Below are 14,717 nucleotides of genomic sequence, written 5' to 3' on the forward strand. Positions count from 1 at the left end.
AAGAAACTCAAGTGTTTTCTGAACAGTGTGTAGACAAGCACTCCAAGTGACACAACCATGGCTGATCAACAGGCCACTGTGTCTAGTAGTTAAGTTCAAATAAAGAAAACAAATTATCTCTAACCCAGACATAAGTAACATTCTTTAAAAACAAGCATAAACTTTCTTTCTACTTTCCTTGATCAGAAAGAAACTCAAAACATATTCAAAAGACCAAACACCTTTCAAAATGAACAACTGTATTCTGGGTTTAGGATAATGCACCATTCTGACTTGCTAAAAATGATGGATTTAAACTATTACTTTTCTAACAAAAAAACAAAAAAAAAGAACTTTAGAAACTTTTATATTCCTCCCATGACACAAACACAAAGGATATCTTTTTAATGAGTCAACTTTTAGTAGCTTTTGAGGGACTGGCATTGGAAAGGCTGCTCTGGATTTTTCTCTTTGTTGAATGATTCACATTTTTATTCCTCTTTTCAGGCACAAAGGACCATGGAGACTGAAGAGAAGCATGAGTATGAAGACCAGGAATCTCTGAGGACATCTTAAACAGAGATGACCCAAACCTTTGATCTTCAAATAGCTGGTGTGAACTGCTTAACGAAGCACCCTGGGAAAGCTCTGTCTGAAACAAACAGCTTAGGGGTTTGAGTTCATTAGTTCCTGGGTCGGAACTGGAATGAAGTGAAAAATCTTCATTCATTTCTTGGTCAGACGGAGGAAGAAGAAAAAAAGAAGCGGATTTCCACTCATTTCCATTTTCTAAGTGATTAGTGGTTAGAGAACCTTTGGAAAGGCTCCGCTTGGTTCTTTCTTCCACCTTATCAGGTTCATCAAGAAATCCATTGCTTTGTGATGACTTTGATAACCTATCCAAATCCAGTGACTTAAACCCATTATTACAGGGACTCTTGCTATTGTCTGACTCCGACATCATTGAATCCAACTCAGAGATTTTGTCAAGATAAGCAGCATCCATTGATGCTTCACTGGAAGTTCTTGTCCGATTAATTTCAAAAGAGCGAATAGAATGCAATCTCTTAGATAAACATGAGCCTGACCTCTCATTTGGCTTTGAAGAAATTTCCTCAACAGAGTTTGCTGTGGTATTCCCCCTAGCGCTTTCAAAACCCAAGTTCTGGACATAGCTTGTAGAGGAACAATCCCAAAATCCTATCTTTGAGGAAGGAAAACAGTCTGATTTCTTTTCACTTTCACTTCTACTTACAGCATCCTCTGAAGAATCTTTATCTGGAGAGTCACAAAAATCATCAAACATTAGTTTTCGGAGGTGGTTAGAGTGCTTTTTGGAAGCCCCTGCTTTGACAACAGAACTTTCTCTGTTTTCTGGAGTACTGAGCTGAAGGCAACTGAGAGACAAAGGAGTACAAGGGGCTGGAAGATCATAAAGTTCTTCATCTTTGTAGGAAGCACATTCACTTGTTTTATTACCCCACTCTCTTTCCAAATAAGTATCCATACTTGTATCTGTCACATCTAACATTATTTCTACCTCTTTTTGATAAAGGTCTTTGTTGGAACAATTTGATTCTGCTTTGCTGGTACTTTCTTGACGGGCAGAACTGGTATCAGAGAGTCTGCTGCTGCAAGGCTTTGCCAGGTGAGGAGAACACAAGTGGGGTGAGCTAGGCTGCTTTCTGGCACCATCACCCTGGCCTTTTGATGCCACATCCTCCTCACTGCCTTTGTTCCCCATGCCATCTGTGGAAAGAGCTCTCTGGCAAATGGAATTCACAGCTTCTTTCGCCTCGCCTGAAGTTTTGAGTTGTGCAACTTGAGACTCCAGTTCCTCTATATATTTATCACTTCGTTCCAGGGCCTTCTTGAGGCGACTGGTTTCACGTTCATACTGTTCCACTTTGGACTGCAGAGCAGCAACTGTAAACCTTCCAAACCTGAATAAAAACAAAACCAAACCCAAAATAGTCAATTCTTAAGCTTTTTTCTTTGTTTTTTTTTCAAAGTTTAAGAGCATAAACGGTCTCAGACATTTTCATTTCACATAGAAAACAGAACATTTCAGATTGATCAATGAACAATCAATGAAGAATGCCAGATATAATAACATCATCAGCAAAGAATAATCTTCTTTATGTAATAAAACGCATATACTACAAAAGCAAAGGTCTAAAAGGATATTTGGTGCCAGATCTGACTTGTGCTGGCAGAAGCAGATAAACTGGCTGACAATTTCTCTTCCAAGGGCCAGTGCTATCAAGTCAGTGCATACATGCATGAAGAGTTATCCCCTAAACCAATGGCAAAGATTTATGATAACATTTGAACAGTGGTCTACATCTTGAAATATTTACATTCAATCATTTTCCAGCAGTGTTTTACAATACATTTCTTATACAATGTCACCTTGTCAAACATAAAATGCCAATTTGAAATTCAGAAATCTTAGCAGTCCCAGGAGGGGTGGTTTTAAATACTTATTTGGCCCGTTTTCAATTATAGCCACCTTTGATCAGGCGCTTTTACTTGGTTTTTCTGAGTTCTGGGCTTTAATTCATCTCAATTCTACTTATTTTTGGCATTTTACAACTGTATGGGACATCAATCTCATTTTTTTCCAGCTTTGAAATACAAAGTCAGTGCTTGTGGTTCCAATACACAGCTCATAAAAACATTTTCACATTTTCTGAAAGGGAACATTCCGGAGTGACTAAAAGAGAACATCAAAAAATGCACTCTGTTTATTCGTGATACCTTGTTTTTGTTATTCCCTCAAGAATGAGTACTGGGTTCCGTTCAGGAAATCGTTTCTGAGCACCTAGTATGGGTTAGGTGGTATATTTGGTTTTGGGGGTCTAAAGATGATAAAACCGTGCTAGTGCCAAGAGATATGTCTCCTTGAAATTTCATCTAATGACAAAAGAAAATACCATCTCTTAGAAAACAGCTTCTTGTACATCAAAACACACGCCTTACATTCTCCCACACTGCTCTTGAGTGGAAGTGAATGATAGCTGATTGGGGTTATGAGGCTGTCCATCTGTCTCCTGTGGAGCTTCTGGTGAATTATGATTGCCAGAGAGGCTCAGCTTCTGCGGGAACAGTAAATTCCCTAAGAACTATACTTCTCACCCTAAGTTCTTTGAAAATTCCCTTTTCTCAGAGTACTGAAAAGCAACAATGTCAGTCTAGAGAAAAAGGTGTGCCTGATCCAGGCCATGGTCTTCACAATTACCTGCTATGCATCAGAGAGCTAGACAATGACTAAGTATGACAAGAAGAATCAATGCCTTTAAGTTGTGGTGCTGGAGAAGAGTCTTGAACATATATCATGGACCGCCAAGAAAACAAAGAGATCTGTCCTAGAGAGAGTGAAACCAAGTTTCTTCTTGGAAGCTAGGAGTTTGAAGCTTTGTCTCAACATACTTTGGGCATGTGGGCAGGAGGAACTGGTCCTTGGAGAAAGACATCATGCTAGGAAGGTGGAGAGACAGTGGGGAAGACCCCTGATGAGATGGATTTGTAACAGTACATTGCCCTTTGGGCAATGGGGAATAGGTGTGTCAGAGTCAGTAAGACTGGCTCAGGACAGGGCAGGCTTCAGAGCTGTTGTACACAGAGCTGTTGCTATGAGTCACAGGCAACTCTACGTCACATAACAACAGCAATCATCTTTTTTGATTACTTGAACATTGACCCATCTCAAAGAATAGGAGTTGTCTGCTTTCAGGAAAATACTTGCCAACATGGCTTCTAAGACCATGTATTATTAAAAAAAACCTACAAAAAAGCAAAAGGAGCCAAAAGTAATTGCAACTCTTAGCATAACCATAATATGCTCTATGACTCTCACTTAAATCTTTCACCTCCTAAACCCCAGCCCAATCTCATTTGTCAGCTCACCTCAACATGATCCTGCTCACCTGTCACTGAAGGAAAAGAGCAGAGTGGAAGGTAAATAGAGGGAGCTCGGGTGCTACAGTCCATAGGAAGATGAGCTGTGCTGCTAACACAAAGGTTGCACTTCTCTGGCTGTTTCAAGAAGCCATGGGAGAAAGATGGGAAATCTCCTCCTGTGTCATTTACGAGCCCAGAAACCTCAATAGAAGGTCAGCTGTGAGTTGGTTCCAATTTGACGGCAATGTGTGAATGAGATGGTAAATATAGAATGATAAAAATCTCAGGGTTAGAAAGGGTCTTAAAAGACATGATTGCCGAATATTGATCTACTCACTGCAATTAACTGATTTCCCAGAGAGAACACACTCCAACTTCTAAAAAAACAAAGCAAACACCGTAACAGTAGGAAAACGGAAAGCTCCTCCAATTAGAATCCTCCTCATTTTAAGGATAAAATTTACTGCTATAAGTACCTGGTTAAATGAATGATGAGGTTTTCTTTTTTGTCAAAAAAATGCTTTTGCTTACAGAGGTAGTGTTTGATATCAATACAGTTTCAGCAAGAGAACTTTAGACAATGAATAAAGGCCTTTACGTGTGTGCAGTAAAATGCTTGTGAACTCTTGATAGAAATAATTTTTAAATAGTTCATATGAACCTGAATGATAAAATGGTGCATCGTGTTTATTTAATGTCAATTGCATTAAATAAATACATGGGTCTTTTCTAGTGCAACTTTTCTAATAAAGACATCATATCTTCAGATAAAAAAAAAACAACTCCAAATCAAGCTATGATATCAGATAAGCTATTTGTTACCAAAGGATGTCCTTAAGAATACAGAGGCTTACAAATGGAAAGGGCAGTGCAAAATAAGGACTGTTCACCAAAAAAAAAATATATAAAAGTTGTTAGGTGCCATCAAGTCAATTGCAGTTCACAGCTACCCCCATAACAGAGCAGAATTTCCCCACAGGATTTTCTAAGCAGTAATGGGTGGCTTGAACTGTTAACCTTCCGGTTAGCTGTTGAGCACATTACTGTTCTCCCTACCAGTTTTTATAAAAATTTAGTTTCTGTACATATTAATTTTTTTTTTGTACATGTAATTTTAAGATGTTCTAGTTCCTCTTAGGTTTTGGGTATTTGTTTTTTATTTTTTTGTTTGTTTTAAAAAAAACAAGCAAAAACCAAACCAATAATAAAGACCAGCAAGGAAGGCCATGCAAGAGAAAAGCAAGCACGAGAAGTCACTGCCAAGCTAGGCTGTTACTGCTCCTGGCAGTTCCGCTCCTATACCTTGCAGGTCTGTGTAACAGGGGCTCTGGTGGTGCTGTCCATAGGTCGTCGTACTGCTAACCCAAAGGAGAACCTCTCTGGCAATGATTCCAAGGGATAGAGTTGGACACTCTCCTCCCATATGATTTACAGCCTCAGAAAGCCTGCTGAAGGGTCAGTTTTGAGTTAGTTCTGACTTGACAGTAATTAGGTGGGGGAGAAGGCCTTAACACTTTCAACAATGAGACATTCCTTTTTACCATGTTAATAAGGAATTCTGCTGGTACGCAAACTAACTGAAATCGAAGCAAAAGGCAGGAAGCTAATCAATTAATTCATTAATCCTTGTAATTGGTTTGCTGTCTTTCTTCCCTATTAGAATATAAACTCGATGAAAACAGGGATCTTGACTGCCTTATAGTAACTGACAGATCCCTAGTACAATTCCTGATATACAGCAGTTCATTAACTATGTGTTATATAAATAAATTTCTTACCTTAAGATACCTTACTGTCTTCTTACTATGTCAAGAGAAAGCTAACATCGTAGGATAAGACAGAGACCTCTTTTTATACTGCACTTATCTGAGAGTTACCATATTACTAAATAAAATACACATAAGATGTGACTGTCTATGTTCTTTGATGTTACCAAGAAAACCAGAAATTGACACATATATCTGTATCTTTTTACCTAAAATCATGTCATTCTATACTGTTCAACCCCCTAAAAATCATACAATTTCACTTTAGCAAAAGAATGAAAATAGATTAGACTTCTGACATAAGTTATCAGTGGACTTTTAGTTTATTTGCCATATATATATATATATATAAAACTTACCAATGAAAAATTTACTTTATCATAGAAGTATCAGTTAATTAAAGATAGTTATGATACTATTATGGAAAAAGACAATAGGGATAGAAAGTTATTTATCTTTGATTTTTAATACTCTCTTATTCACACTAATTCCAGATATTTCCAGAGTACATAACATTAAATGAATCAATGCTAAGGCAAGCCAGAGGGATTTCTAACATCATTTACCATACTTCCTTTTCCTGAGCAAATCTCAAAATGGAGTATTTTTATAAACATTCCATTAGAGACCAAAAGGCTTTGATTTTCAAAGTAGCAATGATGGCCAAAGGCTTCATTATGCCAGGGAAAACATCGTAGAGCATTTTGGGAACTGCAAATAAATCAGAAATATATTCTGCCAGAATCTAGAGAAGCTTAAAGGATTTTTCTGCTTGCAATGTTAACATTCTAGATGTGAGAGAAAAAAGGATGAGGGCTCCCTTGTCCCAATAGCTGGAGAGCACCAAGATTGTTCTTGTCTTTAGAAATGAGAAAGGAAAGTCCTCTTGATTTGACCTTCAAGGTATTACGGAGTTAATAGTGTCTGTACCAACAAAAAGGATATGGTTGTCAAAAACACAAGAGTAATGGGGATTTGTTTGGAGGGGTCTAAAGAGAGCAAATGTGTAAAAATATAAATCCCAGAACAAAGTATGAAGAGAATTCAGCTCTACAGCTGTGCTGCCTTTAACTAGTTGTAATACCTTCGGCAACTTCACTTTGTCTCTCTGGTTTACCACAGCACTGTTCATATAATCAGAGGACTGATACAGATCAGGTATCAGCAAAGCAAGGCTCACTGCGTATTTTATCCACAAAGTTCTAAGTAAATAAGTCACAGTCATTTGTGTACATCTGATCTATGGCTACTGTTTTTACACTACATCCAAGAGTTGCCAGTGACTTTAAGGACCACAAAGCCTAACTTGGTTATTGCCTCACCTATTACGGAAAAAGACTGCTAAACCATGCAGTGTTGGTGGAGTTCCCAGTTTAAGACAAGTCTGGAAGCAGGAGTGGCATCCACTTCCTAAACAACATGCCTCTGGAAACTATGAACTTTGAGAAATGATGACAGTTATCCACTTCTTTCCTCATGTACCTTTGATTTTATATTTATAGCTTTACTTGTTAAGCTGACGTCACAGTGAAAGTTCCTAAGTAATCTTAGGACCTAGCCCAGCTTTTGTGGTCTAGTCTATCTGACAGGTTTTCAGTGTCGATATGTTTGCATGCACAGTTCTAATAGGCACAAATTTCAGTTACTGAGGCTCAATTAAATACGAGTTGTACAATAGTATAAGTAAAAACATCACTGCTAGTTTTCAATCCAAAATCACCATATACATAAAAGATGCATGTTATGATCCATGTGATCAATTACGATACTAGTTTATAAAAGTCTGTTAGTGGTTACTGTGCATCTGTTATTCTATAACAGACCAACAGCATGCAGTTGTGTTATTCTTCAGTCATCCAGCAATAAACCCAAGTAACATTTTGTAAATACGGATAAAGGAGGGAACTGAATAACCAAATAAAGGTACTATCTAAAAAAATGAGAAAAAAAAAGCAGAGAGCAGTAACACTGCTAGTGAAAAGACAATCAACCACAAACTTAGTTATAGAAGACATAGCTGGTAGTGAGACTGAGAAAGCTGAAAAGCCTTTAGATATGCTAGTTTAGTTTTAGACAAACTTAGGCCATAAACGCGAAGAAGGGTTGTGCCTATAATTATGAAGTCCAGAGGACGCAACACCAGCAAAACATTTCACATTAAAGGAAAAAAAGGTAAAATGCTGGGAACAAATTCAATTTTAGAAAGGAGTCTGATAGTTCAAGTCACAGAAAAGATGTCTTTTCTTACCTTTAAGTAATACAACAAAAAAGAAGAAACAAAGAAAAGCAGTTCTTATTTTTTTCATTTAGTTTTACAAAGAAATTAAACCTTTTGTTTCTTAGCATATAAATTTTAGTGTACTAAAATTTTTACTAATTTTTTCATTTTCAAATACATTTATTACTGACAAGAGTTAATGTTCTGACAAAAATGTTGAAAACTACAGGACAATTATGATTTTCCTTTATTGGTTATTAAGGTTGTTTCCCACAATATTAAGGAACTCTGGCAGCACAGTGGTTTCATGCAGAGCTGCTAAGTGGAAGGTCAGCAGTTCAAATCCACCAGCTTTTACAAAAGAAAAAGATGGGCAATCTCTTTCAGTAAAAGATTTACAGCCTTGGAAACCATTGGGGGAGGAACGCTATGAGTCATTATTGACTCAATGACATTAGGCTTCCCAATTTTAGCTTGTATAGCCATAGCCATGTTTATGGTCCTTTATTACCATGCAAAGTGAGGATTATCTAGACTAAAATAATGGTTGATGTGTGAGGAAAACCTATCACACTTATCCTGATGCTAACACCCATCCTCCCAGAATTCCACCAGATTTGGCCAACAGTCAGGGGAGTCAAAAGCAAGACAAGGCCAACATATAGGTTTGGGCCGTTGGGTGTGTGGCTCTCGGGCCATGAGAACAAGACTCGCAAACCAGATCTAGAGGAGACACCACCCTCTCCTGGGAAATTATCCTACTGTGACAGCAGCACACTGTAAATGGAAGAGCTAAGGCACAAAGTCACAAGTCGGTCAGGAGCAGAAGTTCAGGGACAAAGACTTTTCCTCAGAACTGTCTGAGAAAGAAATTCTTGCCTAAACCTAGTACCTGGAAGTTGGACTTAAAACCTCCCAAACACAAGAGAAACTGGCAGCAGCATCAGAGACCAGAAGCAGTGTGAGGCATTAGGCATCAGAGAAATAAACTGTGACCTAAACTATCATATCAAAGGTTGGATGGGGTGAGGTGGTGGTGAATGGGATAGGTGGGAGTAAAAGGGGATGCTGGAGGAACAGGAAAAAGAACTGGTCAAGATATATGCCAAGGAGTGGAGAAGGGCGACAATGAATCCATTAATTACTGCTATAATGGGGAAGTGTCTTTCATCAGTTCCTTTCTGAAAAATGGCGGTATGTCAGATACTGTTCTAAAGAATTGAAATTCTTTGGAATTCAAATTAAGATAGACTAGAAGGAAGGCACAGCCATCCACTTCTAAAATAACAGGCCTTGTTGTTGTTATGTGCTGTCGAGTCGCCTGCGACTCATAGCGACCCTATGTACAACAGCCCTAAACTCCACTCTGTCCTGTGCCAATCGCACTGTCTCTGACACTCCCATCCCAATTATCCCAGTCACTGAACAGACCTTAGAAAACCTTATTGACAACAGAGCTATTTAAAGTAGACTAGCAGATACAGTAACTGAGTCTGAGCCTCAAATATGGAAACACAAAGGTGGAGTAACAGCTACAAGCAGACACTAGTGATTAGAATGTGGAATGTGAGAAGCATGAATGTAGGAAAATTGGATATTGTTAAGAAAGAAATGGAACACATACATATTGACATCCTTGGAGAAGGACATCATGCTTGGAAGAGTGGAGGGAAAACGCAGGAAAGGAAGACCCTGAATGAGATGGAGTGACACAATAACTAGGACAATGGGATTAGGTGTGTCAGAGTCAGTGAGACTGGCTCAGGACAAGGTAGGCTTAAAAGTTATTGGACATAGGGCCACTATGGGTTGCAAGTGACTCAATGGCACATAATGACAACAAGTATTGGTGAAATGAGATTGACTGGCATGGGACATTTTGAATCAGACAATCATATGATCTAGTATGCCAGAGATAAAAAGGTGAGGAATAATGAGGTCGCTTTCATAGTTAAAAAATGTCATGTCTAGATCCATCTTGAAAGCAGGAGTGTCATCGATTTCCTAAACAACATGCCCCTGGAAATTATGAACTGTCAGAAACGATGATAGTTACAGAAAGGCATCAGACCTTTTGTTCCTAGGGTCACTATGAGGTGTGCTTGACTCAATGGCAATCAACACCACCAGCACCACAACAGATCCCTCCTGAAATGTAATGTTGTGAATGACAGGATAATAACCATATGGATACAAGGAAGACCTGGTAATACGACTATCAAATTTATGCACCAACAGCCAGAGCCAAAGAGAAGGAAATAGATGATTTCTACCAACTTTTGCAGTCAGAAATTGATTGAATATGCAACCAAGAAGCATTAATGGTTGACTGGAATGCAAAAGTTGGGAACCAGGAAGAAGGATCTGCAGTTGGAAAACATGGACTTGGTGACAGAAATGAGTCTGGAAATGGAAGGATAGAATGCTGCACAATCAATGATTCACTTGCTACAAATACAGCATAAAAACAGTCTATATTCATGGTATTTACCTGATGGTATGCACAGGAATGAGATCAATGATCTGTGATAGGAATGGTTGGAGTAGTTCAATATCAATAGTGAAAACTAGGCCGGGTGCCAAATGCAGAACAGACCATCAACTACTCTTATGCAAATTCAAATTAAAGCTAAAGAAGGTCAAATCAAATCTACAGGAATCAAAATTTCATCTGAGTCTATCCCAACTGAATTTAAAAACCAACTCAGCAGGGGAGCTCTGGTGGCCTAGTGGCAATGAGCTGCAACTACAAACCCAGAGGCGCAAGGTTCGAATCCACCAGATGCTCTGCTGGTGAAGGAGGGACAATCTCCTCCTGTACCAGTCAGATCTGATTTGACGGTACACTCACACAAAAATAATAAAATAAAATTTTTTTTAAAAAAACCAACTCAGGAACAGATTTGAGGCCTTGAACTCTAATAAGCAAAGACCAGACGAGCTGTGGGAATATCATCTATGAAGAACACAAAAGGTCATTACAAAGATGGAGGAAGAAGCAAAGACCAAAACAGATGTCAGAAGAGACTCTGAATATTGCACTACAGTGTCGAGAAGCCAAAGCAAAGGGAAGGAATAAAAGAATAAAGAAGTAAAGGGGTTGAATAGAAGATTTCAAAGGGCAGCTCGGGAAGACGAGGCAATGAAATGTGTGAGGAGCTGTTGTCAGAAAATCAAAAGGGCTGAACTTGTTTGACGTTTCTTAAGCTGAAGGAATTAAAGAACAAACTCAAGCCAAAGTCCAATACTTAAGGATGCTATGGGCAGAATATGGAATGATCCAGGAAGCATTAAAAGAAGATGGAAGGAACCTACAGAGTCATTGTACCAAAAAAACTTGGCTGACACAGAAGAATTTCATGAACATATGATCAAGAGGCAATGGTGATGAAAGAGGCAGTGAAGTCTGCTCTGAGGGATTTGGCAAAAATAAGGCCACAGGAATGGATGGTATACAAACTGACATATTTCAACAAACAGATGCTGTCCTAGACGTGCTCACTAGGTTGTGCCAAGAAATCTGGAGGATGAATACTTGGCTCATTGACTAGAAGAGATTCATATTTATTCCTATCCCCCAAAAAGGTGATATAACAGAAAATGGAAATTATTGAACAGTATCAATAATATATACAAGTAAAATCTTGCTGAAAATGACTGGAACAGTAATAAGTACATTAACAGAGAACTACCAGAAATACAAGCTAGGTTTAGAAGGGGCCATGGCACTAGAGATGTTATCACCAGTGTCAGATTGATCTAGGCTGAAAGCAAAGAGTACCAGAGGGATACCTATTTGTGCTTCACTGACTATGCAAAGGCATTTGACTGCGTAGATCACAACAAATTGTAGCTAACCTTAAGAATGGGAATCCTAGAACACTTAATTGTGCTCATGCAAAACCTATACTTGGACTAGAAGGCAACTGTCACAACAGAGCAAGGAATCACTTCATGGTTCAAAATAGGAAAACAGTGAGTCAGGGATGTGTCCTGTTTCTGTATCTTTTCAATCTATATATGGAACAGAGCATTCAAGTGGCTGGACTTTATGAGGAGGGGTTGACATCAGGATTCGAGGAAGATTCATCCACAACCCCCATTATGGAGATTACATAATCTAGCTTGCTGAAATAGAAGGACCTGAAGTGTTTGCTGCAGAAGGTCAAGAACTATAGTTTTCAGTCCTTGTATTGCAGGTTTTATCAAGAAGACAAAGATTCTCACCACTGGGCCAAATGGCAGCACCATGATGATAGAGAATAGATTGAGGTTGTTAACAATTAACAGCTTTCTCAGCTCCACAATCAACACGCTTGGCACCAGCAGTCAGGGACATCTACAAAGGGCTAAAGAGCAATGATGTGATTCTGGGGACTAAGGTGTACCTGATCCAGGCCATGGTCTTTGCAATTACATGATAGGCATCAGAGAACTGGACAGTGTCTAAGGATGACAAAATTACTGATGCCTTTTGAGTTGTGGTGCTGGAGAAGAGTACTGAACATATACCATGGACCAACCACCAGGAGAACAAATAAGTCTGTCCTGATAGAGCAAAACCAAATCTTCTTAGAGGCAAGGTGTTTGAAGCTCTGTCATATACTTTGGGCACATGGCTAGGAGGGACCAATATTCCAAGGACATCATGCTTGGAAAGATGGAGAAAAAGCACAAAAGAGGAAGACTTTGGGTCAGATGAACTGACATGGTAACGGGGGCAATGGAATTAGGTGTGTTGGAGTCACTGAGACTGGCTCTGGATAAGACAGAGTTCAAAGCTACTGTACATAAGGTGACTATGAATCATGAGTGACTTGATGGCACATAACAACAGCAGCAATATGGCCAATGTATCCATAACCAATCTTAATTACATATGTTGTTTCCACAAAAACAGATATTAAATGAAATGAGCCATATTGAGAACAAAAAGAAAATCCTCTTTCTTCAAGCTAGAAAATTTCTGTTGCTTAGTCCATATAAAAAACGAAAATAAAATAAACGTTTGGTATGGGAGGAAGAAAAACTTTTTAGGAAATCATTTATTTGCATCTAGTTTTGGATTCTGTGTACTGTTATTATTCAACAGCTCAGAGGCTTCTGAACATTTGTAGTACTCTCTTCCAATGGCTTTTCCCCCATGTGACAGTACCTTTAATTCCATACTCAAAAGCCTTGTTTGCTTTCTTTGCCATTTTCTTCTTCTTTATTGTAAAAAGCATCTATTCCACTAACTCAAGAGTTTTTTAAAAACAAGAAACAATATAGTTCTTTTTAAAAAGAAAGCTTTCTCAAGTACAAGTAATAAATATGTATGTTTCCCTATTTGCAAATATATAAAGGAATCAAGGTTATGAAAGGGTTTATAGAGCACAAAATCTGTACATACGCAGCCAAGTGACTAGCATTATTATAATCATACATATTAATATCATAATATGCTAACAGAAATATGGGAAAAAAAAGAAATTGTCAGAATATATGTGTGTGTGTGTGTGTACACACAAAGCCAGCATTTAGCAAACATCTTTTAGTGTAAAAACACTAAAAGGTTCAAGAATATTTAGAAGCTTCCAAAGGTTACTTATTAAAGTGGCCTTCTAAGAAGCTATAGCATAGACAAACTACTGACACTGCCAGCTCTTACCTGGAGGGTGGCTATTCATTATTTAACCAAAGAGATGAAGAATTCATCTGAACCAGAACCATGAACTGGATGCACATAAACTGGATGCACAATCTGCAACTGTGCCAAATATAAAATTACACACACTATTATAATCTTTTCTACTTGTGGAGTTCATCTCTCCAAATGACCTTCCTAGATGACTATGAGGAGGGAAGGGACTGTGTGATGAGGTGTATGGCCTATCTACAAAGGACTGGGTAATTCCATAAGGGGATTGGCTGGTCTCAGCAATACACAAGAGGATTGGCTAGTCTCGACAATAAATTGAACAGCTCTAGCTGCAGAGAATAGAAATTGCTCCTCCACCAGAAGGAATTCTTCCTCTACCAGAAAAGATGGACTTCTTCGCCTCACCAGAGAAGAGACCTCCATAAACCCAGTAAGATGCAGGACATGGGCTGGAAGCAGCAATGGCTGAACTGGAGAATCAGATGTGAGATGGGACTAATATTGGCAAGACTGAGAACATTAATGGACAATTATAGGGGAAGCCAATATTGGCAGGACTGAGAACTTGGGAACACTTGGCACCATGAGGTTGAGGTACCTGAGTGCACATTTTGGAAGCTGTTGATTTTATTTTGTTACTAATCTGAATTATAACCTTTTAATTACCCCAATATGGTTCTTTGTAGTCTGTGAGCTATCATATTAGATTTTGGACCCAGCCAAACAGTAAGATTTGTGTAGAGATGAATAGAAAGAGTCAATGGTAGCAGGGGGCCATGTCTGATCTCACGGGAATTGGTTTTGTGTTACTGATGCCACAGGCAGGGATTCTCTTCCCTACAGTTTCTTCCTGTGAAGTTGCAGATATGGCCATCCCCATGTGGCCCATGCTCTTTTTACATTACCATATACTCAATCCACAGGTACCTTTTAATTACAAAGAAAATATTTAGTAATATGGAATTAGCAAATTTTTAAAGATTTGGGTTCTAAACATCACAAAAGCACTTGTCTAATATTGAGGAATAGAAAAAAAAGTAAGGTATGTTAAGATGAAGGTAAAGCTGCTGATATTGAGCGGTTCTGGCCAGGAGCTGATTGTGGAACAGAACACCAACTACTCATATGCAAGTTCAAGCTGAAGCTGAGGAAAATTAAACCAAATCCGAGGCAACCAAAATATGACTTTGAGTCTATCCCACCTGAATTT

At 38.6% G+C, this 14,717-nt stretch overlaps 1 protein-coding gene across 1 annotated transcript in view; it reads right to left on the bottom strand.

The window, feature by feature from the left end:
• Positions 1-214: 214 nt before the first annotated feature.
• RNF219 (ring finger protein 219) overlaps positions 215-14,717 on the bottom strand; it is a 70,960-nt gene continuing 56,457 nt past the window's right edge. Inside the window, exon 6 of the mRNA XM_006894058.1 lies at positions 215-1,922. Coding sequence (XP_006894120.1) covers positions 392-1,922 — 1,531 coding nt within the window. The 3' untranslated portion in view covers positions 215-391. The remainder of the gene's footprint in view (positions 1,923-14,717) is intronic.

The sequence above is a fragment of the Elephantulus edwardii genome, unplaced genomic scaffold (genome assembly GCF_000299155.1).
Source record: "Elephantulus edwardii isolate Elephantulus edwardi_28Jun2011 unplaced genomic scaffold, EleEdw1.0 scaffold00134, whole genome shotgun sequence".
NCBI classification, from domain to species: Eukaryota; Metazoa; Chordata; class Mammalia; order Macroscelidea; family Macroscelididae; genus Elephantulus; species Elephantulus edwardii.